Source organism: Neopsephotus bourkii, unplaced genomic scaffold (genome assembly GCF_033783945.1).
Source record: "Neopsephotus bourkii isolate Nb327-2 ecotype Australia unplaced genomic scaffold, CSIRO-AGI_Nbou_v1 NB_196, whole genome shotgun sequence".
Lineage (NCBI taxonomy): Eukaryota > Metazoa > Chordata > Aves > Psittaciformes > Psittacidae > Neopsephotus > Neopsephotus bourkii.
Window position 1 is genome coordinate 7,660,488 of NW_026900709.1, and position 24,502 is coordinate 7,684,989.

At 39.4% G+C, this 24,502-nt stretch overlaps 1 protein-coding gene across 4 annotated transcripts in view; it reads left to right on the forward strand.

Moving 5' to 3' along the window:
• The first annotated feature begins 8,359 nt into the window (after positions 1–8,359).
• Positions 8,360–24,502, forward strand: part of RAPH1 (Ras association (RalGDS/AF-6) and pleckstrin homology domains 1) — a 90,991-nt gene continuing 74,848 nt past the window's right edge. For 2 of the 4 annotated variants that reach the window (XM_061378629.1, XM_061378647.1), the window contains exon 1: positions 9,033–9,134. In XM_061378629.1, coding sequence (XP_061234613.1) covers positions 9,123–9,134 — 12 coding nt within the window. In that variant the 5' untranslated portion in view covers positions 9,033–9,122. Of the gene's footprint in view, positions 8,703–9,032; positions 9,135–24,502 lie in introns of those variants that run through there. The other 2 variants (XM_061378637.1, XM_061378657.1) reach the window with 2 other exon arrangements.

The following is a 24,502-nucleotide window of genomic DNA, read 5'->3' on the forward strand; positions in this document are numbered from 1 at the left end:
AGACCCTACTACCATCATTTTCAACTGTGGCAGAGGACAGCTTCTCAGAAAGCAGCTACTGCATTAAGAGCCTTGAAACATCCTCCTGCAGCTATTAAGGCCCTGGCACTCCCCAACAAGCCACTGCTCTCTAGTGCTAGAAGAGGAGTGGGCAATGCAGTACACCCACCGATGTGCAGCCCAGCTTAGACAGCCATGACCCATACCACCGCCACAATATAACCTGCCCTGGGGGCAGATCTGCAGATGCAGCTTGGGTCCCTTTTCTGGTGAGCTGGAGCATAGCCAGTCAACTTGAATGCTCTTGAGCACTTCTGTAAATCAGCAGGGGTAAGTCCCTGGAAAGACCAGACTTCTTTTGTACCATTTATTGTTTGTATTGTAACAGAACACAGGCTCCTGTGCAAAAATCTTGCCCTGGTGGAAGATGAATGTGGCAATTTGTCTGTAATTGCAGAAACAGCCCTGTGGGAACTATCCCTCTGTCCAGGTAGCTCAAGAACTGGGTGTCTCCAGTTTGGCCACTTTAATCATACCAACTGCCCACTGTGTCGACAGCATCAGGCGTACTGCTTGCACAGCGGCCATTAGGGCAGCAGATCTGTCCTACAGCTGATGCAGCCCAGATACATGGGATTTGCTGTCTGCTGTGTGAGTCAGTATTGCCAGCCCAGACAGCAGTATGGGTGTGGTAACCCAAGTCCCGTTCCAGCTCTTGGTGCTCTTTCATGCCAGATATTCACAAGTATGTTACAGGGGACCTACGTCTTGCTGAAGAGCTGACAGTCATCTTTGACACAATACAAGAAGTGGAAGAATATCCAGTAGAGGAAATGGAAAAGGAAGGACAAGAATAGCAAAGATAAAAACAGGCAGTTGCACACATAGTTTTTTTGCACTGTAAGCATTGCCAGATTGCTATTTTGGGATGCTTGTATTCTTACTGGTCACTCTGGTGGCTTTGCCATCTTTACAGATGTCAAAATGGAGTGCATATGGAAGAGGTTTGTAAGGGACTGTGCAGTGGCTTCAGATATTGTCCAGGGAGTTTATTTTAGGACACAAAGGAGAAGACAACTTGTACTTGCAGGAGAAGAGGACAACTGGTCAGTAGAAGAGGAAGAAATGTTTAGACACTGATGATTTTTACAAGGATTTAAAACTTGTGAAGGGGTCAGCCGAGCAAATTGGTTAAAGTGAATGGACCACTGGGAAGATCTGGCGGAAGCAGCAAGACTGCAGAATAACCTAGTGTACATACAGCTCTGGAAAGAGAAGTGCTATTAAAATGACTTCCAAATTATAGTCTGGAGGAACTCACTGACGTTGCTAAACATGAACTGGCTACACTAGCTAAATGCACAGGCATACCCTTGCTGGGGGACAGTGGGCTCTCTCCTTTGAAGCTATTTTCACACTATGGCAACCACTTTGCTACTTGTTGGTATACATAGTACCTGTTGCAAGCCCAGTTGTCAGGCAAAAAGAAAAAAAAAAATCAGGAAAATCACGGGGTCTAATACCACAAAAAACTTTTTCAAGTAAATGTATAGAAAATCTGCCAATTTAGTGGAGGCTTATGAGCTGCCCAGTCACATTTATAAAAAGGTATTTAATAACATAGCATCCAGTTACGACTGTAGTCTGACCTACAGAAAAACTACCTGCCAGAATATGATGATGAGTCAAAATGTCTAGGTCTTTCTCTCTTTCTCTGTGTGTACATATTGACACAGTACAAGTGAAAAATGAGTTTCAGGGTTCTAACAGTAGAGAAAGTACCTTTCATCTAGACAGTATAATTTTGCAGGATTTTACTCATAAACAGTGGCAACCTGTGAAACTTTATGCCTGTCAAGTCCTTCCTCCAAAAGCTTGCCCACACAGACTCAGAAGTAATCCTCTAATAAGCAATATAAGTGTGTCAGAGTAAGATGGAGAGGGATTTTATTTCCAGCTTTCTTAACACCATATGTTCACTTAATCCCACTCTTCGTTTAGTTAAAGGTAATCCCTGAGTACTTCAGTACAAATTACATGCAAACATACACTATGTGTATGGGTGTCCCTGTATTTAACACTACGCATGCGTCTCTTATTCTAAGAAAGAAACCACACTGATACCTTAGGCAGATGAATTTACTTTACCAGATGCCCCCAAGTCATCCACCTCAAAAGTACATATTAAGATTCAAGAAGGAAATTTTCTTTGAAAGAAATACTAATGAGGAATGCTTGGATTTTTGCCCATCAAATTTGAACAAAAATCTTCAATGTTATTTTGAAGTGCCATTGAATTTTTCCTACTTCACCACTAAAATGATGCAAAAAATCATGACAGCTCTCTTTGATAAATCCAGAAGCATCACACAGACCACACTGAACACGCCAAAATGTTTATTTTCCTTCACTCCAGAATGAGATTTTTTTTTACATAAATTGTTAAAGTTTCAACATACAATGAGAAAAAAGCTGAAATTTACAGTTCTGAAATCCTTTCTCCATTCATCTACAGCTGTTCAAAAAAGAATCAGAAACTTCCCCAAACTATTTTCAGTCACTCACCAGTTAAAGAACAACTTCACCAATTTAAACTACTTCTTTAAAAAAATGTGGCAAGTCCAGCCAATGTCACTTAAGTGGTCAAGATAGAAATTCCAGTAAAGCCTAATGTATGATTTACAAGGCACATGTCAAATATTTCACATACGCACAAAAATGACAGGGAAAAAACTAGTTCTGCTCTGTAAACATTTGATCCAGTGAAATAACACAGAACTTCTGGAGAAAGCTGTCCTTTCTGCCTAGTCTTACAACTTGATTGGTGCCAGTTGGTTCCTGAAAAAAAAAAAAAGTCCACTTGAGCAAGTCATCGTCCAGAACAAGATCTGAGGACAAGATGTGGCTAAAGATACAAGGCAAATTATGAGCTGTCAAGTAGAAGTAGCAAGCAGAAACAAAAACCTATTTATTTTTCCACTCCTCTCTTCCACATATCTCCTTTAGTATTTTAAACATCATGTGGACTTTTTATGTAAAGCAACGGTTCTCATGACTGCAAGCCTTTTGATATAATTCTATCATTTCACTGTGATGTTAATGACCAGACCTCTGCCTTTAGACCACCCAAATGGGATGTTTTAATGTTTTTGAAGTTATGCATGGTGTTTGCTCCTATGTTGAAAATTCTAGTGTTGCTTGAATGAATGTATAGAAAAGAATCGCTACTTGTGAATTATCTCAAAATTCTTATGAATGAGTAACCTCATAATATTCAGCAGCATCATTCAAAGAAAGCAAAGATATTCTTGCCTGTATTTATTTGCAGAGTTGTTTGCGAAGTTGTTGCCATAGCTTTGGCCTCCTTTTTTAGATCATCGTTACCATATAATGACTTCTCAAAAAACTGACCATGACAGAGTGAGTGTCCTCTACATTAACATTTGTTTACAATGTCCCCCTTGCTTGTTGGCACCTCCATTCCAGTTCATTTCACCCTTTTTTCCCCTTGTGCTAATGGTCCTTTCTGAGTCATATTCATCACATCTTTTTTTTTTTTTCTCTTGGTTTTAAAGGTACAATCAGAGTGAAAAGCATTGGCTCCTCCAGTTTCCAAGATGATGATTAACTTTGTTTTATGAATGGCCAGTGTGGCTACTGTGACTGAAACATACAACTACATTATTTTACCTTGTAATCATAGTTAAGTCAGAAGAAGGAAAAACAAATGCGGCTAGAGAGTATTCATAGATCTTGGGGGTGTGACAGATCTTAAAGCCTATAACTGCACTTCAGAAAGCTACTCATCTGCCTCTCAGTAAGGATGTCTAGAAACAGCAGCATTTTAACTTATTTTGTTCCTAAAGATATAAAAATACATACATTCTAATTGCACTTTGGAGAAGGAAAATTAATAAAGACAATTGTGCCATTCCTCATTACCAGAAATGCCTCACAGTTAACCTGCCTCAAGCACTTTCAGTATCAGCGAATCCCTTGGGTAGGATTTTCCAAAGTGGCAGCATTAGCTCAGCCCTGCTCCCATTAAAATCAATTACTGACTTCAGCCTGAGAGTCCAGAGAGTCCCTGTGGTGCCCTCTAAGTTGGAAGATCCTAATATTTGTATGTGCAGTTGCTTCCGTATTTTCATGTGCATGGCTGCACAGGTGCTCTGATACATTCATGAGGGCCACGATTTTCCTCAGAGGCCCTAGAAAGGAACCAGAACGTCAGCTGTGCAGAATAAAGAGTAATGGAGGGTAATATAAATCATGGCGGAAAGCGGAACTTCACATAATTTGAAACTTCATCGAGTGGTTAGTGAAGTCAGTTAATTGTAGCCTCTGTGCCCCAATTCACAGAGCAAAACCTTCTAGAACTTGCTTTCAGTACTACTTCATGTAGTGTATTTTTTTATCTATGGAATCCAATTGTCATAGGCAGTCATCAAGGCAAAGAGTTTAGTAGAATTAAAAAAGGGATTTAGGAAGCTTTGCAAGCAAAGACATTTGCAGCTGCATGCATTAGATTACAACAATGCAGGGGACAAACAAGCTTCCTGCTTCAGCAGCATAAGCTGATTGCTTTGAGGGTCAAGAAATGTTTTCTTCTTGTGTATTAGCTCTGCTGATTTATTGAGATGTGTAATGTTATGGTTTGAACTTTCACTGAAAGAAGTAATAATGAATGCGATGGGTAGATTAGTTATTAGCCTGTATTATGGTAATGTTGCCACTTCCATAAAAAGAGGATCAGTCAATGAATTTGTGATGAAGAGCAATTTCCCAAGCCAGGGACTAGTTTGGCACAGAATCCAGACCTTGGCTATGAATGAGACTTCCCTTCTAACTGTAGGGAGGTAGCTTACTCCCTCTGTGCTTTAAATCATCACCTAAGAAATGGTAAGACAATGCTTCTCTAGCTCTTAGAGGCGTAATGAAGAGAAAGTGCATTAAGAAGAGAATGGTCATGTTTTCGTCCACAGCCATTCTGGATTGGATTCAGAGCTGTCATCCCACTGTAAATCAGAAGTACTGTAGCTGGAATTAGTCAAGATTTCCCGATTTACATTAATGAAATGAGTTCAGAAAATGCTGTTTTCATTCCATGGTGGTGCTCCTGTGTTTGAACTTGTTCCCACATGCAAATAGCACTACCTTTTCTTAAGAAGAACAGTAGCCCTGAGAAAGCTTAGTAGCCTTAACCTAGAAGATGAGTGGTTTTGCAGTGGAATATGCATCATGCTGACTGGCTTGAAAGCCCTGAAGTTCCTGTTCAAGTCTGCATTCCTATTATGGCATACTGTTGTCATTATACCTGTTGCTTCAAGGTCAGATCCTCTTCAAGATACTCTTGTTTACCCTGAACAGTGGATAAGATCCGAGAAAAGTCATTTTTAACGTGTAGGCTAGATGAGTTGAATTATTTATGTTAATGGCTATGGGTGCTATACATGTTGCTAAGAAATACTGCAATACTTTGTCATAACTCCCGTTTGGGATTGCCATTATAGCTGGCTGAGCAGCAATAGATACAGAGTAGGTTGAGCAAGTTATTGATGCACAGGAAAGGCTTTTTAATGATTTTGTACCTTGAACACTGTAGTTGGGGGGAAAAAAATGATAAAGAAGCAGGTGGAAACAGTCAGACTGCTCTTCTGCTCGTTAGAGCTGGTAGGGGTCACAGGTGCTCAAAGTTCCATGATGGGATAGCTGCATGCATATATAGATGTACCTACATATGCGCAGATGTATACAGTTTTCATTGACAGTCTGGATCAGATCCAGCTGGTCTTCACCAAAATGTGAAATGCCTACTGCACAAGTCATTGAGCTTTCTGAGGTCCAACAAAACAATCAAGATGGGAATTGGTGGGTTTTAATTTTGAACTCTCATATTTCCAGCCTTTGCATGGTGTATCCTTTATGGAAATTCCCCCAACTGTCTAACGATACAAAAGCCTATGTAATCTTTATTTATGTTTTCTTATTCATAATTATTTAAATACAGTAAATAAAACCTTTGAAGGATTCAAAGTTAAGTTCAGCTGCTAACACTGCTTAGCTGTACTTAAAGTTGAGATTGATAGACAATATTTAGGGAGGAAGAAGGGTTGATAGCCCTGGAATGACTGCCCTAATTATAAAAACAACAATCCATATTATCCTTTCTTATTTGGAAGCAAATATACATTTAAACTGACCTTTTAACCTACTCAAAAGGCTTACCTATTTTTATTATTTCATTAGCTGTTAGTTTTATTGGCAGAGGTATGACTAAATCTTCTGCCTACCTTGAAAACTCTATACAGCGTATATTGCAGGTATGTACTGTTTCCCTGGCCTGGGGGATGATTTTTTACTAACTGACGTCTGTAACTGTATAGTGGTTCTGCAGGATGCACATAGATCCAATCTGGTCCTCATGCTTAAAATGGTCTGGCTCTGATCTCTACCCTGCATGAAATTAACTGTGTTGCCTGTTGTCTGCTCTCAGGCTCAGGGCAACTTAGCAGGTTTAATATAAAGGAGTAACAAACCCACATGCAAAAACCAGAGTTTTCATTAGTCAGATGCAGTCCTTCTTTCCTTTTGATACAATTTCACAGTTGAGCATATGAAGCTTTGCGCACTCCATGGCCATGCAGCTCCTGAGCTGTGGTGTTGACCATGACTTGGCAGTGCTTCTGTGCTCGGTTAGAAACAGCTGGAGCTGCACAGAGCTACAGAATGAACCTGGCCATGGCACACCCAAGCTGCTCCTTGCACTGCCCATGCACGCACTGTGCTTATACCCTGAATCTTGAGTCTGCTTCTGTGGGAGGTGTTCTCATTCTAATCCCTTCAGGGTCATGGAGATCACCATGGAAGTCTGGTGGGATTAATGTAACCTGGAGATGTAATCTAAACCTGCTGATAACATCAGACTCATAGTCGCTGCCAGCTCACTCTCACTGCTGATGTTCAGCAAGTGCAGAACAGCACTGGAAATTGAAGTACTTATCACTTTTATTAAATAACGTGAGCCCAGACATTTATTAATTGTGGAATGTTTTGACAGACTATGAAGCAGTGTAGCAGCAGTGACCTAGGATTTTGAATGGTTGGATTCAAGTTATTGTATTTGCAACTCCAGGCAGCCACTGTAGTCTCTTGATGATAAACACATGTATTTTTACTCCACACTGATAATTTATAAAAGAAATTCAAAGTCGCACTTGAAACCGCCTGATATTTCTGCATCCATAACTTCTGACCTTGGAGTGGCAGGGATATGGCTAATTGTCAGCATTTTATTGTGCCGTCCAGAATCTGGAAGTGATTTCATGCTAAAGCTAATTTATATAGCAAAGATTTCTGCTAAATGTAGGTGTGAACTTTCATCTTTCAAAAGACTTAATTGTATGTACACATGAAAATCATTTTGCCCGTGTAGTAGCTTGTGCTTTTAAAGGTTTCCTCTTTATGTTGATTTTGACCTAGCTAATAACCTCATCGGTAAATTAGTATTTACAGAAGTAAAACAACTAGTGTGCTTTTGCGTAAGTGTTGTCAGTTATAGAAAATAGTGTGCTTTAGCTGACTTAAGTGGCTAAACTACTTACAGACAAAACCTGATGTAAACCATGCCTATGTCCTGGCATGGTATGGCAGCAGTTCTAGGGAGCAGCAGAAGTACCTTCCCAGCCGAAGGCAGCTTAATGCCACCTCTCCTTGTGCCGGCATCTCCCCCAGCAGACCACGCAACAAACTCTATTTAAGTGAATCTCCTCTCATACATCATTATTCGCAGTAGCACCCAGGGTTCTACCCCGTTCTGTAAATAAGTTACAAATGGCGATCTCGGCCCTGGAGCTGCGGTACATCAGAATTAAGGATAACTCCCAACGGCGGAGAGCGTGCCCGAGGCGGCCCGGGCCAGCCGCTGCCGGCTCGGCGGGACATGAAACTGGGGGTTCCGCAGCATTTGCCCACCTGCTGCCCACAGAAACCCCCGGTGACGGGACGGATAACGCCCGCCGGTGCCTGGACCCGCACCGTACGCTCCGTGCCGCAGGCTGGCGGAGGCACGGCCGGCGCCTGCCGCCGCCAGGTCCGGGCGGACCCGCTCCCCACGCCCTGGCAACGCGACCGCCTGGGCGAGCGCCAGCGGCCCCGGGGCGGCAGCAGCGGCAGCGCTCCTCAGGGCTCCCCGCGCGCCAACCGCCGTTCCCGCGCCTAACCGCCCCAACGGCTACCCCGGCGCTGCGGGGTCCGGGCCGCCCCACGGGCGCTGGCGGTGGGCCCGGTGGGGCGGGGCGAGGTGCGGCCTGCGCGCCGGAAGTGAGCGGCGGGGGGGGAGCCCGGAGCAACGGCGGCGGGTGCTGGGGCGGTAGCGGCGTGGAGCGGAGTGGAGGCTGTGCTGCCGGGTAGGGACGTGCTCCGGCGCCCGGGTGGAGCCGGTTCCGCGCTTGGCGGAAACAAGAAACGGGAAAGGAAGGGAACGGCAGGGGGAATCGGTATCGGCGGCCACCATTAGCGGCAGCTGCGGGAGAAGGAGGAGCAGCAGCAGCAGCAGCCGCCGCGGGGGTCTGCGGGTGGAGCGGAGTCCGGGTGCCGCCGCCGGCAGCGAGCGGGAGTGTGCCCGCCGCCTCGCCCCTCTGTTTTGTCGGGGGCCGCCGTTGCCCGCCAGCCCGCCGGGGCTTCTCGGGAGCCGGGGCGAGGTGAGTGGTGGAGCCGCTTGTCGTGTCTGTGGTGGTGGGAGAGCCGGTGAGCGTCTCTGGGGCTGTGCCGGGCGGGCAGGGAGCAGCGTTTCCTGCCGCTTCCCTCAGCCGGGCGGTGGGGCGGGGGCCGCTGAGGGACCGTTACTGCTGGGGGCTGGGCGGGGAGGACTGAAGCGAAGGAGTGTGAGAGGGGCGAGGATTTAACGGCCCATGGTCTGTGTCTTGCGCCCCTGCACGCCCCGCACATCATCGGGTGGTTTTTTCAGAATCGTGTTTGCAGTGCTGATGACTGGTGGAGGTTTTGCGTGCGTGTGCGTGGTTTCCCCACTCCCCGGCTCTTCCTCGTGTAAGGCATGCCTCGGAAGAGGCTGGGAAGTAAGCCGGGGATGATCGAGGGATGTAGTCTGTGGTATCCAGACAATGTCAGCTTGGGTGAGTCTCCACCCTGTGGAGCTGCAGGCAGTCGAGTCCCCTGCACAGGCATTGCCAGGGCTCTCTGTGCCACCCGGCGAACACGACACGCTTAGGTCCTTTCCTGGTGCAGAACGGGAAGATTACTTTGGATTGTTTGTTACAATATCTTTCTTTATTTTTTTTTCTTTTATATAAAAGCCAGATCTGAAGTCTTCTAAGCTTCTTAGCCATACGACTTAGTGAGGGCAGGCTGTTTTGTGAAGAGCCTCCCCAGGCAAGGCTGGTGTCTGCATTGGTTCTCATGAAGATGCAGAGAGTGCTGTATTGGGGTTTTTGCATGGGGAAAATCACTGATGGTGGGAGGGAAAGGAGGAGTGTCTGTACACAGGAGTGTCACATGACCTGTGTAAAATACGTACAGGTATACTTGCTTTTCTCCTACACTAATGCTAGTTGCATTAAGAAGCTTGTCTGTGCATTTTGGAAGTTTATATTTTATTTTGGATTTGTTATCTTGTGTGGCAGAAAATAGTCACCTGCATGTTTGGGCACTTGCATTTTATCGTTTTACTGGCATTTCAAGGCTGTTTGTGTTTGTAGCTGGTTATAGGTATTTATCAGGGGACAAACAGCAGCATGTGTAGTGTAATTGCTCTTTTACTGGGGGAGTACAGGTAATCCTGGTTTGCCACAAGTATACTATTTAATATGGCTAATATCTTTACATTGCCATTAATGTGTTGGAGGAATGGGGGACTACTGTTTTGTGAGACTGTAGAGTTGCACCCACCCCATTTAAAAAAAAAATTGCCTCTTTTCATCTGTCCTCCTCTTGTTCCCCCATCCTCCAGACAGGGATGCATCAGCTTGTAAAACCCCTTTAAGGGGAAAAATTAATGTAGATGTTTACTGATGAATAAATTCAGATGTTAATTGAAACTATATGTGTAAGCCAGAAAATCTTCCTGTTTTGCTGTCTGTTTAATCAGCTTTCCTCTGCTGAAAAATTTCCTGTTAAAATAGAGGTACAGAAAAATCACTTGCTAAACCATCTTGAAGAACAAAATTACAGGTCCTAGATTCCAGTTCTAGAGATCACATTGCACATAAATTGTATAAAGATATAGACATGTTCATTTTTAGTGTGCCAATACCCTTTCTGGGTGGGTGTGGTGGACAGTGGAATATAGAGTGTGTTTTCTGCACCTGCGTTGCTGTCTTTTTGCATCACTGAGTGGCAATCAAATTATCTTACAGAAATCCACATTAGAGAGGCTTTTTGCTTTCATAGAACAAGGAGGTAAGTGGCACTAAGGAATTTATTTATTGCCCTCCTACAAATTTTATTTTCAGAAAAGTATTTCCTTAAAATGGCTTTTAGACTCATGACACGCAATGAAGAGTCTTTCTACCACTGTTTCTCTGACTCAGCATGGGATGACAAAGAGAAAAATATTATTGAGATAAGTGACAATTTAGGAAAGCAGTGTAGTTTAGCAGCTGTTAATCTATCAAAAGAATCCAAAAAATAACTTGAAAAGGAACATTGACAAATTTTGCATGATCTCCAGTCCTCTTTCATTGGAAAATATCTTGAGACCACTGCCTTTAAAATAGTTTTTTTCCAGGGAAGTAGTGCATTGACAGAAACTGTTGAACATCCTTGCCGACTGTTCCTTTCTTATTAAGGTAAGCTGTGGCAGGAGAACACCTGTGATTTAAAGGAGTGTAGGAGACTGCTGTGGAAACTTTTGTAGGTAATCGTTCAATATGACTGATTTTAAGAGGCTTTATTTTTTAAGAGAGTGTCTCAGGTTTCTGAGCATCCGAACATGTGTATACTGCCTCATTTCTCCCTAACCACTGATTTATTTATTTTTTTTTTAGCTGTAAAGCTAATGTGTTGCTTCTGTCTTTGAATTTTGCAAGAATATGAATGTGCGCTCCTTTATCTCTTTCTTCAGCATCAAGATTTTTAATGAAATCAGATAGCTTTTCTAGCCAGAGATAGTTACTTCTTTGTGCTCTTAATTGAACAGCTTCCTGCTGTATTAATCGGATCCATACTGTCATACAACCTGCCTTCCTTCTTCAAACTGTCTTTTGGGCCATGGGAGGAGAACCCCCCCCCCATCTATCAAACTGGGACAGAGTTAAATCTGAGTGACTAAGCCAGTTAGGTAAATACTAAGGAGAATTGTGCTCAAGATCCCAGCTGTTAAATAATTAGATCACATTCTTAATAGTAGAAAAATCCAAATCTCTTGCATTACAAATGAAGACAGAAGTTGCAAAATAATAACACTGCCTTTTCTCTTATGTTAAAAAATAGATTTATTACTTAATTTTCAAGTAGAGCTGAAATCATACGCTTCACAGTTTCCCATTAACATCTTTTTGTGCTGTGGACTCTGCTGATTAAATCTAGAACTTGTTACAGGTACTTAACCAAAGCCAGAAATACCAACTAGTACTTCAGCCCCCAACAATAAACCAGGCACTGGTGGATGCTTATTTTCTGAGGTTTCATGCCCTTTCTCTGCAATTGCTAGAAGAAAACATACGTTGATTTACAGCTGAATAAGGCAATATCAGATAAACAAGTGTTACAAAAAGGGGCAGTCCTGATCTGTTTTATTGCTAAGGTTTAATAATGCGTAGAAATGACAGCAGGCTGCTGAGTAGTCACTTTTAATGTATTTGTGTGGAATGTTAATTATGTTTAAGGAAATGTAATTTACGAAACCAAAATCCTGTATTGAGTAAGTTCTTTTAAGGATTCAAAAAATACCTCTGTCATAATTGGCAGTCACAGATTTTTAGTGAGTACACATGTTGAATGCTCTCCACCTTTAGGAATGCCTACAAGGTTAGGGAATGCCAGTGAAGAAACACTGTAATTGCCTGTTATAATTGCTCGTCAGATTGGCAAGGGATTTAAGTTTCGTTTTGTTAATCTGCAAGCATTGTCATCACTTAAGAACTGTGTGCATTGAAAATGGCATATTGTTTTCAAGAGGTTAGTACTAGAAATTAGTAATAACTATCCAATTAAGCATATCAGTCCCTGTGAGAAAGACAGGTAAAATTCCATGATGATTCAGGTTGCTAATAATCATCCTTGTAGTTGAAAATCTTATAAAGACTAAGAAAAGTATCTGTAGCATTCTTCTTATTCATCTTGATCCAGACACATTGGCTGATATTTTTTTACTTTTCTATGAGTTAAAGTAACTTCTCCAATTTGTCCTGTAGAGTAGCATTAATTATTTGCTAGGACAGGCTTAGTTGAAGTGTGTAATGTTAGATGTTACACAGAATAATATTTTTTGAGATACATTTTTTTAAAAGAACAATCTGTTAATGAAGAGCAGTTGAAACGCGTTGCTGTGTGAGCTGTTATGCTATTTGTTAGGATTTGTGTGGAGGTAGATGATGTACATGGGAATTTGAAACTGCCCTGAGGTTAAATATTAGGAAAATAATTTTTTGCCATCTTATTTTGTAATGAGTCAGTTGAATGCTATAGAGAAGGCTTGGCGGTAAGGAGGAAATTTCAGAGCTACTATAAAAATAGTTTTACAACTTTTTAGTCATAGAACATAATTTTTATCTGTTACTTAATTCTAGTCTCAGAAATTGATCAGATTAAATTGATGTAATCAGAAAGGTGATTTAATCTTCATTGCCTCTAGTATTTCTTTCCAGGAGAGCAGTGTGTAATCTGAAAGTTCTTATACAAAAATACTGTATTGAGCCTGATGAGGGAGTTATGCACAGCAGCAAAACTGATGATGTATTTACGTTTTTTGGCTAAACATCTCAAAGTGTTCAAGAACTAAAGCTGTTGCTGAGAAAAATGCACTGATGCTTCATAGAGCAAATAAACGCCGTGAAGTTTGTTCTCATCTTGTGTAAAAATTGTCTTAAATATCATCCCTATTGGAATGTGAACATATTGTTCAAACTGTTTTATTTGACTTAATGAATGTTCTTTTACTGTGTAAGGGTGTCAGTACTCTTGTCAATATAAGTGTTTAGAATAGCAAATTGTGTTTGTATTATAAAGCACAGTGTTAAGCACAGATCCAAACCACCGTTTCCTACTGTTTATTAGAGCACAGTAGCTGATTTCTAGCAGATCAGGATCAGAAAGAAGCAGGCTCAAGAAGTGACATCATTCTCCAGTTCTGTGGCTCTAATCAGTTTTATTATTTGCCCCAGTATTGCACTTTCACCTAAAAAAGTAATGGAGAAGTTAAATAGCCTGATCGTTTCTCTCAAATGCATGTATGAAGTGGAAAAATATGCTAGATAGAACATATATGCAGAAAGGGACTGGAGGGAGTCTAGCTGGCATCCTTCATCCTCTTCAGTAGTTTACCCTTCAGAAAGTTTTGGGAGCAGTTGCCTGCAGACTGTCAGAAATGTTTATTCATGTCATAGAGTTGAAGCGTACTGCCTGTTGCTAGCAGAGGATCCTTTGCTACTGCCAGTGCTAGGATTTCCTCATCTTGTCCTTCCCTTTTCCCAAAGACTTACCAATCTGCTGTATTTGTGGGATCTTTAGTGATTGCTAAACTGTTGTGTGTTAAAAGTACTCTCAAAAAGAAGAGAGTAATGAGATTTAATCCTCGTACATTCTGTGATCCAGTTTACCGCAGGATCCACAGCATGCTAAACTAGTGAAGTTGAAGGGGTAATGAGTTGTGGTGAAAGGTTGTACCCTTGGGGAACTATTGAGAGAGGAAGAGAAGCTACATCCTTGTGTACTTTTTCCTAGATCACGATTATATAGTTTTATATAATGTAGTTTTGCAAAATTAAAGGTGCTTTTATCTCTGGGTTGTAAAAGCATTTTTAAAAATAAAGAAAAACTACCAGGCTGTTACTTGCATTTTGTGAGTATTAAAAGGTGTCTGTTCAGGGCTTCAGAATCTGTTACAGGAAATAATTTGCACCTTGATTTTGTAAATGTATTTGTTTTCATATCTAGATGACAAATGTTATCTGTACTTATTTAGTCAAGATTGTTTACAAAACTGAGGTGGGTTCTAGCTCAGTATTGAAAACAGTAAGTTTCTCAAGACATTTCCAAATATCTAATCAGAGAGACTGATTTTTGCAGCCTAATGATGATCTTCTGAAGGTGGAATTGGCATGGGAAGCTTATTAGTTTTGCGGAAATACTGTACTTGCATATTGACTGCCTTCATTTTAATCTTGTGTTTTTTCTTTCTGTCGAAGATCATTGCTTGTTACTCCTTTATGGTTTAGAACAAGAGGTATTAAGTGGAAAGGGAAGTACTGTAACAAAAGTGAAATTGTTTCATTACGACTGACAGTGTTCTATTTCATCTCATTGGCTAGGAATGCTTGAAGAAAAGTTAGACTCCAAAGTTCTTAATTTGTGTTAACTCTGTGTCTCCAAGGGCCCTGTGTGAAATAAATGGCATATCTACTCTAGCTTCTTTCCGAAGTGAGGACAGTGTTCTGTGGGGTGTATGTTACTGGTGGATTGTGACAGGACTTAAAATAAAGCCTCAGGCTTTGGTATTGCCCTCTTGGCTATTCCTAGCCAGTTTCCCACTCATGGTTGTTTTTATTTCATCCTGACTTGCCTAGTTCATGTCTATGTAGTGATGAGGCATCTCACATAGGATTTTTGATTGCATGCCAGCAGCCAAGCATTCCAAGCTCCCTTTATTTATCCACAGTAATTTTGCTTCCTGCTTTTTTTCTTTTTTTCTTGCTAGAAGGACCACTGTGATCTTGTTGCACCATTTAAAATTGAGTTAATCATTGTTGGAATCTGGTTTAATATACCAGTGCAAGTTTGGACTTCCCCAGGTGTCTGTAATCATTCTTCTTCACAGGTGACTAAAGAACTTTTATGCAAATGTGTTTCATAGTGCCTTAGCCCCCCCCCCAACCCTATAATGAAAGAAACTCCTTAAGTTGTTCTGAGCCTTTAAAGAAAAACGCATTACAGACCTCTGTTCTCCAAGGAAGTTGTTACTTACCTCTTTAATGCAGGACTTCAGAAAGTGACCTTTTACTTGAACATGCAGTTCTGAGCCTCTTAGATGGAATTTTGGTTGATTGCATGCTATTCCCAGAAAAGCATTCTGCAAGTTTGTTTTGTGTATCAATGAACAACATTTCCAGTAGTTTGGATTTTAGTTAACAGTAGCTGTGTCTGAGGGCTTAAGAAAAGCACTTACATCTACTAAACAGTGGCATTTTATTTAGGAGGGGGCAAGGGGTAAAAGCCTGTAGTTTTCACCCGCTATTGACTTCACAAGATGACTAAAACTTGTGAATTCCTTTCGTCATCTGAGGACAGAGAGAAGAACTCTGTCTGGGGCTAGGTAACAAGATCACTTTTTCTGTTACCTTTACTCAGGTATGTCTATCAGTAAGTGACTTAGTGATGCCTTATGATCAGTTCTGTGAAACTGAAAGGCTATTTAACAGATTGATGTGAGTGCCAACAATAAATTCCTGCCCAAGGAGGAATTTAAGGAATTATTTTCCTAAAGAAATATTCAGTTCTGTATTAGAGACCTCCGGGATTCTTTATGTAAGAAGCATAGCAGAAGTGAGAAGTCTCATTTTCAGCAATTACATAGAAGAAGGGGAGCCCCATGGAAAAGTGTGGATGTTGTTTTTCCTTCTGGCAGCTGACAGAGCAGAAAATTGAAGCAATAGGGAAATGAGTGAAATTTTTAGGAGGAACCACATGTCCATATCACAGTTCTTAAAGTGAAACTTAGAGTGTGTTTATGAAGTCTGCTCTGTGTTAACTCCAGTTGATAGAACAGCATACAGCTTAACTATTTGTGCTTGCTATCCTAGTTCATGAAAATTGGAGACTTTCTTGTTAAAATAGAAAACAGCCCCCCCCAACCCAGTCAAGTGCTTGTGATTAGCTTGAATGAGATGTTGTTTTGATACTTAGCTTGACTCTGTAAAAAAAAAAAAAAAACCACAACAAATTAAGGTCCTCAAAACCAACAATTAAAAAAAAAAACAACAACAAAAACCATCCAACAACAAAACAAAACCTTGTAATGACAAGTTTTGAATTAGCTTTCATCAACTGGAATGGAATATTCCTGGAATGACTAGTGTGTGTTGTGGGGTTCAAAGTCCAGTGTAGAGCAAACAAAGTATTTTCAGACTCTGCACTTTCAACTTCAGTGGTGTTTCGTTTCTGACATGTGATGACTTGGGTGTCTCTTTTTGAAAAGAGGTGTTACTTAATTTTCCTGAATTACCTGTTACACCCAAAAGTTTGGGGGATGATTTTATGTGTGTGCCTGTTTGGGGACTAGATCTTTTGAAAGTATTTTAAGTTTGTGTGGCCTTTAATTTAAAATACACGCAGTATAGGAAAAAAACCACTGTCACCTGACAGAAATTACTGTGATCTAATGTACAGACTGCCTGCTGTCATTGTCATAAAAAGAATTTAAACTGAACTGCTGTTGCTTGCTTTCTGGCTTAAAGACTGATTTGAGTGCGCTGCATAAGGAATATTACTGCGTTATCTGTGACTTTTCAAATTGTTCCACATATCTAGTACCTTCTGATGATTAATGTTTTCCATTAATTCTTGTAAAGTGTGTACTTTCTTACTTCAAAGATGACAATACAAATTATGTCCCTGTATAACGTGACAGTGGACTAACCTCTCTTTACAGTGTAAAATAAGTGCATTTGACAAATGAGAAGTGAACGGAAGAACTAATAAAATAGGTCTAAAGTGTTTATAAAAGAGGAGAATGCATTAAAGCAGTGTCTTCCTAAGACTTTACTTAGTTTCTTGATTTTGTGGAGCATAAAACCCCCCTGCCTTAAGGGCTTGGATTCCACCTCTCATTTTGTATTTTTTTTATTTTTTTTATTTTTTTTTAATCTTGAAGGTACATGGTCTTTCTTTTGTTGAAAATGTACCTCACCTGAAACTAGAAGGCCAGAACTTTTTAGTTTTCTGTATTTGTGCTCATTATTCATTTTCTGAGGTAAGTTTAGTCTGACATACTCTTCGATACAACTCTCAACAGGCTGGGAGCTTGTAAGTACAACTTTTCTGTATATATGATCTGGTAAAACATGATAAAATGCTACAAGATATAGATATGTCTTGTGTAGTATGTTGTTCCAGTTAAAGCTGCCTAAATCTTTATTTTTCTACTTTAGACTGACTTGAAAGGCAAGATAAAGGGCCAGTTGCACTCTTACGAAAATGTTAAAAATTGCAGCTGACCTTATGCTGTCTGCATTCTTTTTGCCTTCCAGTGTGGATTTAAATATTCAGCTTTACAGCTGCGCATGTTTTCTCTGTGTTATGGTGAGCCATAAGAGTTGAGAAGGCATGGCCTATTGGTAAATTCAGCAGCTGCTTCTTCGTTCCTAAAATGACTTTTTCCTTGAAATGTTGGTATTTTACCATGATTCAGGCAATATTATTGATAGGCATATGGAACTAATGTATTCAAAAGTAGGGCTTTCTTGGTTTTGCAGTACGATGAAATATGTTGGCTTGTATCTGGGTACTGTATATAAAGTATGCATTTTTAATAATCACTTTTTATCATGGCAATTTATTCCAAGACACTCAGACTGAAGTATTGAACTTTTCTGGAGTACAGTGGTAGCCACTGTTCAAAACAGTGGTATGTAGGGCATGAGTTGTTTTTTTAAGAGTTTGGAATACATAGGTAGTTAACCAGTTAAAATATTATATAATTCATTCACATTTTGAAAAGAAGATATAAAATTTTGCCTGACATGACTCATGGATAACTGTAAGTAAGTGCTGTGATGGTGTCATCTATTAAACTAAGGAACACTACTTTGGAGGTGGAGGGTGTCAAAGGTCCAGTAAAAGAATCCCTTCATTTACTTAATATTTCTTTTGTAATTTCTGAAGTTATGCTTGCTTAATTGCTTCCTTATAGTTGGTAATACTTCACTAGTGGTGGCAGCAGGGGTAGCAACAGTCCAGACCTGTGTGCATCAAGAATTATTTATGTAGTTACATGGAAGTAGTCTGATCGCAGATTTGAGGCTTGTATTTCAATACCAGCAAATAGTGATGATTTCACTATCATGAGGTATACATGCTGTAGCCTGGTATTTAATGGAAAACAAAGATATGGGATATAAATATGTAGTTATCATATTTTTATTGCCATTATGCTTAATACATTTTATAAATCATGTTTAGAAAATCTGTGTAACTCTGATCTTTTTCCAAAGGTGGGCAAGATAAGCACTGAAATTATATCCATGACTGTGCATTCTGTAAAAAAATATTGATTTGTGCTCTCTCTGTATTGCTGATCTTTTATAGTTTCTTGAGGAATAGGACATTATTTAAAATGATGAAGTTCGGTCTGCCGCAGAGGAAGCATTATATTATGGATTAAATGCTGTCCTTGTCATCTTTGAACTACACTTTTTAAGCTCTCTTGTTACATGCATTCTTTTTTATTTTGTACAGTCTTCCAGTCCTCTAGTTGAGTTTTGGACGACGAGTAGTTTTGAAAGCTGTACGTGTAGTGTTCCTGTCCTGTTTTGGGGTATTGGTCTTGGAATGGTTGTTTCTGAAATGCTGCTTGATTTGAAACTGGATAGGTAGCAAGATCCTTTTTTGTTGTGCTCAGTTCCTTCCTGTACTTGGGCTTATGTTTGCATGTGTGCTCTATAAGTTTTATTGGTTAGAATTGTCCAGCAGGAGAAACATCCACAGTGAACTGGACAGAATATTGTTCTTGGTGTTCCCCATCTCAAAATGCACATGTGGGTTGGCTGGATAGTATAATTAGCTAGTCCTCTGTTTTGTGTGTATTCTTCTCAGCTGGGAGAGATTCTTTAGATTGATGCACAAGGATTGAAAAAGGGGCTGCTAACTTGCTTTCTATGATGAGTGCATTTTAAGAAATACAAACTGGCAGGAATAATAAAGCTGGGAAAGAGGTACTGTTCAAATTGGCTTTACTATTTAGCACAGAAGGGTGTGAATGATTCCATGGATGTATTGTTTTTAATTTTTAATTTTTTTCTTATGAGAGAAGGTTGTGCCATCAGGTGACAAGTTGAGATGAGAGATAAACAAGGTCTTAGGTTGCATCTTTTTTTTTTTTTTTTTTTTTAATAGGTATTTCTTCATAAGTGAATGTTGTGGGGCATGGCCTGGCTTGTGATTGAGCTGTTTGATCTCCAGATCTCATGTCCATTGATTGCACTGAATGGATAGAGACAGTGACATAGAAATAGTGCTAAGAGCTAGGCGTGGAGTCCTGGTAGTCATCAGCAGTATTGCTGTGGGACCATAGCCTGTCAGTTCCCTTAGTAAGTGTGAAGGCTCCTTGGCAGTTCTGACAGAGCAGCTGCAACTGATGTTACAGAGTACTAGCAACTAATTGTTTAGTCATTTGCTGCTGATTGTTCTAGCCACTGTCCAGTAAAAAATGAATTTTGGCTAGCTTCTTGACTAAAATTTTCATGTGCACATTGATGACCAGTCTTTCAAAAAGTGGTTATTACACTAGCTTTGCACTGAGTACAGCTTTGTCAGGCTTTTGCTACACTGCTGCACGTTCAGCCAGTACCAGAATGTGAGGTTAAGATCTTAGAATACTCTTGAACAATAAAAGGAGAGCAAAACAGCATGACCAATATCTTCAGCCTTCTCTAACTTCAGTAAAACTGAATTGTGTGTACTACTGCCTTCAGTACCATGGGAAAATTCTCCACCTAATTGCTTCCTTATTTTTTTCCTTTTATATGTGTCATCCTTCGAAATGTATTGCGGGATTTCTGTCAAATACAGAAGAGCATTTTCAACAGAAGGCCATGTCCAGTTGTATGAGAACAGAAGTTGCTTCAGCTTCATCAGCACATTTAAAACCTACCATCTGAAAAAAACCCTACCCATCCCTAAAACCTAACTGTTCTGTGTGGAAATTCTCTATTTATTTATTGAGACTTGAGTATTTGAGGACTCTTTGTAATGGATTATGTTGGTAATATTACGTACCACTTATATAGTGCCTTTTATGAGCAAGTGTGTAAAAGTATACTGGTGTAAATAAAAGTAAAGTCAGTTTTTTTCCTTTCTGACTTTCCGACCTCTCCAATACAGTTACAGCTAGAAAGTGATGGCATTGAGTACTAGGAATTAGTCCTTGGTCCGTGTCACCAGCAGTGTTTAGTACTGTAACAACAACGATGTGTGGAAATATTTCACAACTTTATTCCACTGACTTTTGGTCTTGTTTTTCTTTTTACAGAAGGTGCTCTTTTATCATTTGTTTTTCCTTACTTGAAGAGGGGTGTAGAATCTTGTGGTTGGGTTTTTTGTTGTTTGTGGGGTTTTGTTTTTATATGAAAATTTGTTTTTAGTTTTTCCTTCCAGGCTTCGACTTGCAAAATTAAATTTAAGTGGCATACTGCCTTTTGTATACATGTAATGTTGTCAAATCCGTAGTGCACTATTGTAAGTCTAATATTTCTTGAGCTTTTTAACAGTGTATTTCTTTCTGCTATCACTTCCTTTTGGAATAAGAAAAACTAATTTGTTTTAGATGAATCAGAAAGTTTATACAGAGAAATTTGAATTACTTTCATTGTCTGCTGCACCCTGCAGATAGTTTAGTCTTAACCTTTCCTGTGATGGGAAGGTGAGGTCTTGTGATTCTTTTCAGTATTTGATTATGAGAGGGGAGTGATGATGTGTTTATACTTATGTGCAAGCTTTGCATTAAGAAACCTCCAGTACGAACTTGTGGATTATTTCTGAGTTTAGACATGACATTAACTACTTTTATTTACTTATATCTTGAGGCTATTTTGAATGCGGCATCTGAAATATTTTGCCTAGTGGTATCAGCAAGCATAGGGGGTTTTCCTAAAATTTTCTTTTGTACTTTATTAAATATTCGGGTCATCTTTAAAGTCTGATTTTTTTTTTTTTTTTTTTTTTTGTTCCACCGCAACCTGCAGAATCAATTTGTCAGTGAACTTCTTGATGTTCCAATTTATACAAAAATCTGTAGAGATTCTGTCTGAGAAATGCTTGGGGATTGTTAAAACCAGATAATACCTCAACAATGGTGTATATTTTTATTTTTATGAAATGGTTTGTTAACATTTGACCTTTTTAAATTCTGTTGCTTTGAATTATGTCAAATGCTTTCAGCCATTGAGTCATGAATAACATAATTCCATCTCTTAGTCCTCCTCTAATGCATCTATGTACCATACAAATTCAAATGCCTTGTTTTTTTTAGGGTGGACTCTGTTCTCTGTTACTTTAAAGGCCCAAAGTTAACTTCCTCTGTTTATGCTTAGAACCAACCATCTTGTGTTGTATCAGGCTACAGTGTGAAAGCCTATTTTCCTCATGGAAGGTTGTAATGTGAAACCTAGTGTGGGACAAGCCCTGTTATATTGCTAGTAGTCTTCCTGAAAAGCATTGATCAAAGTGTTGGATGCTTAAAATCATGTTCTGAAAATGTTTTACTAAATTTAGGCTACCTATCTTATAATCAAATTTCATTTTTTGTTGGTTTTACTGATGATATCATTATTTGAAAAGCTGGAGTTCTACCTTACTCTGCTTTTCCAGCAGAAAACTTTTAAAGAAGTTCCTCGTTTGTTTTGATGATGAGGAACCAAACAGTTTCTTTACAGCTTTAGGCCTACTTTTACTATTGATTAGAAGAGGAGATTAATGTCAGGCAATACCTTTATGAAAACCTGCATTTCTAGGGACAGGAACATGTTCCCTACCTATCCCTCTGCGTGCTTTGATCAAGTGAGCTACATACTGTGATGTAAATGTACAAGATGAGATGCCCTGACCTCTGTGAATCCACTTTAATCTGCTTCTCATGAATTAAATGGAGAAAGAAAAAACAGAGGAGGTGACTCAATAGTAAGAGCTGTAACACCTTTTCTTTGAGATGGAAGGACAGCTCAAATTCTGAAAGATGAAGATGGATAGTCTATTACCTGTACAGATTTTGGGACCTCCAAAGAAGGCGATTCAGGTCAGTCCAGTGTTTCCCACCTTGCTGATGCAAACAGGTATGCGGCATTATCAAACACACGATTCCTGTAGTCTGGACCTCCTCTCTGACAGAAATTATAAATAAATATACATAACCTTTAATTGTATATTTTAGTAATTATAAGCTACCTTTACTGCAGAGATACGTTGGGATGCGGGGAGAATGTGAAGCTCCTGGTGTAATTAAATTTATAAATGCAAAACTGATTTTTTATTATCTTTTTTTTGGGGGGGGGAAGGATGACTTGTAAGCCTGTTCTGATCTGTCACCAGCTGTCCCTTTAAGATGTGTGAGGCTGTAGCTTCTGTCAGCAAAACTTTATAAATCCTTTGGAAAGATAATAGGTAGAAGTTGCCAGCAAGACTTAAACCTGAGTGGGTGGTTAGAGGCCTGAAGAAAGACAGGAAACCAATAAAAGCCATGAAATAATTGGTTTTTTTTAGCCTTCATTTTAAATCCTTTCATGGTGCTGCTTTTTTTGATTTAATTTAACTTGAGACAGAGAACTAAGATTCAAGCATCATAATATGTTCTACCAAAAAAAAAACTAAAAAAGTTCTAGCCAATGCACACCTCACTGTTACCAATTTGAGGAAATAAGACTGACTGTAGGCTAATGGAATATTCAACAAATTTCTACATCTGCATAAACTATTTCATACTGCAGTAGACAAACACAACTTGGAGATTATTTTACTTGTAAATATTGAGGTGCTAATTAATTGAGAGACTTACTGTAATGTGGGTTTTAAATCTGTTGCTGTCACCTATGTTTTAAATAGTTACTTTTGCCACTTTGGCACATTTTGGCTACAGCAAATTCATGCAGATCAGTTCTTTCTTGCCAGCCCTTGTCCTCAACAAGATGTGAATGTGGTCCAAGTAATTACCATTTCTACTGTCACGAATTACATTCCTTATACAGTGTGGTCAATTCAGTACAGCAGCTTTAGCAGTAAAAATAGTCATTGTAGTACACATTCCACTTTTAGTGTTTTGTAGTTTATTCATCTGGCTCAGTCTTTATACCAAAGAAGATATTTTTGAGGAAACAAAAATAATTGTTCTTTTGGGATGTTCAGAAAAAAACTTTTCTCTGAGGCTTGCCAAATTGTTACACAGCTGTTAAGATGATATAATGGTTTTTTGTTTGACTAAGGTTGTAAAAAAAGAACTTCCTTCCTCCTGCATTTATAGTAGATCTAGCTGTGTGCAGGATTTATGATAAATTTCTTCCAAATTTCTCTTGAGGGAGAGTACCTATGAAATGCTTACAAACTTCAGCGTGCACTTTATATTTGCTTATGAGGTGGGTGACCTAATTTTCTGTGAACTAGATATAGCCTCCTCCCATAGTCCTGCCAAAAAAGTATATATCTAGAATTAAGAGTTTGTCCTGGTTTTATAAAGCAGAAAAATACTCATCTGTGAGAGTTCCTGATCAGAATACCCTTGATCTTGGAGGAGTTCACAGGGGTGAAATTACAGTCAAGCATATTTAGTAAGATTTCAAAAATGGTCTCAGAGCAAAAAGTAGGTTCCGTTTTGTGTATGTTGGGTATTCCTGCATTTGTTGTGAACCCTGTTTCCTGCTTCTTTCCAAATTATGCTGAAGGAAATAGCAGCACTGGCTGTCAGCCTTGTGGACACAGGCTTAAGTATTTTGGAAGGGAACTGAGAGTGGCTGCAGCGATATTGTGAACTGAGATAGTATTTTGCCTTAGGAAAGGCATGGCTCTTTGAGCATAATGTAAATTCAATGTGTGTTACAGTAAGCTTGGTTTTAGCTCTGTTTTTCTAACTACTTTTTAATGTTTAGAAATTGCATATAATTGTTTCATGTGAAGACATGAATTATGTTCTCTAGGAAAAAACAGAGGTAGTGTGTATTAATAAAATAATGCTTCTATAAAAGGTTTTGGTTTTATTAACAATACTGTAGTATCAATACATCTGTAAAACGTGGTTTTATTTTTTATTTGGGTATTTCTTTTAACAATATTTTGGTAGTATTACATTTGTAGCAAGGAAAAATGAAGGAATTAAAATACCTGACTAATTGACAAGTCATCTATAATATAGTCTTCTTGTAAAGTTTTCCATTTTTCCATTGAATTCAGGAAAGAATGAGCCCTGATGGCTTCTGATATTAAGATGTGATGGCAAAAAGGCAGGCATGTTTGCTTCTTGACTAACTTACTTGAAGTTTTCTGAAGATTGTGGGTTTTATTCTCCATTATGTGACAAAATAATAATAATTACAGTAGATAATGTTGTTTGATCACCTTTAGAGCCAGCTAT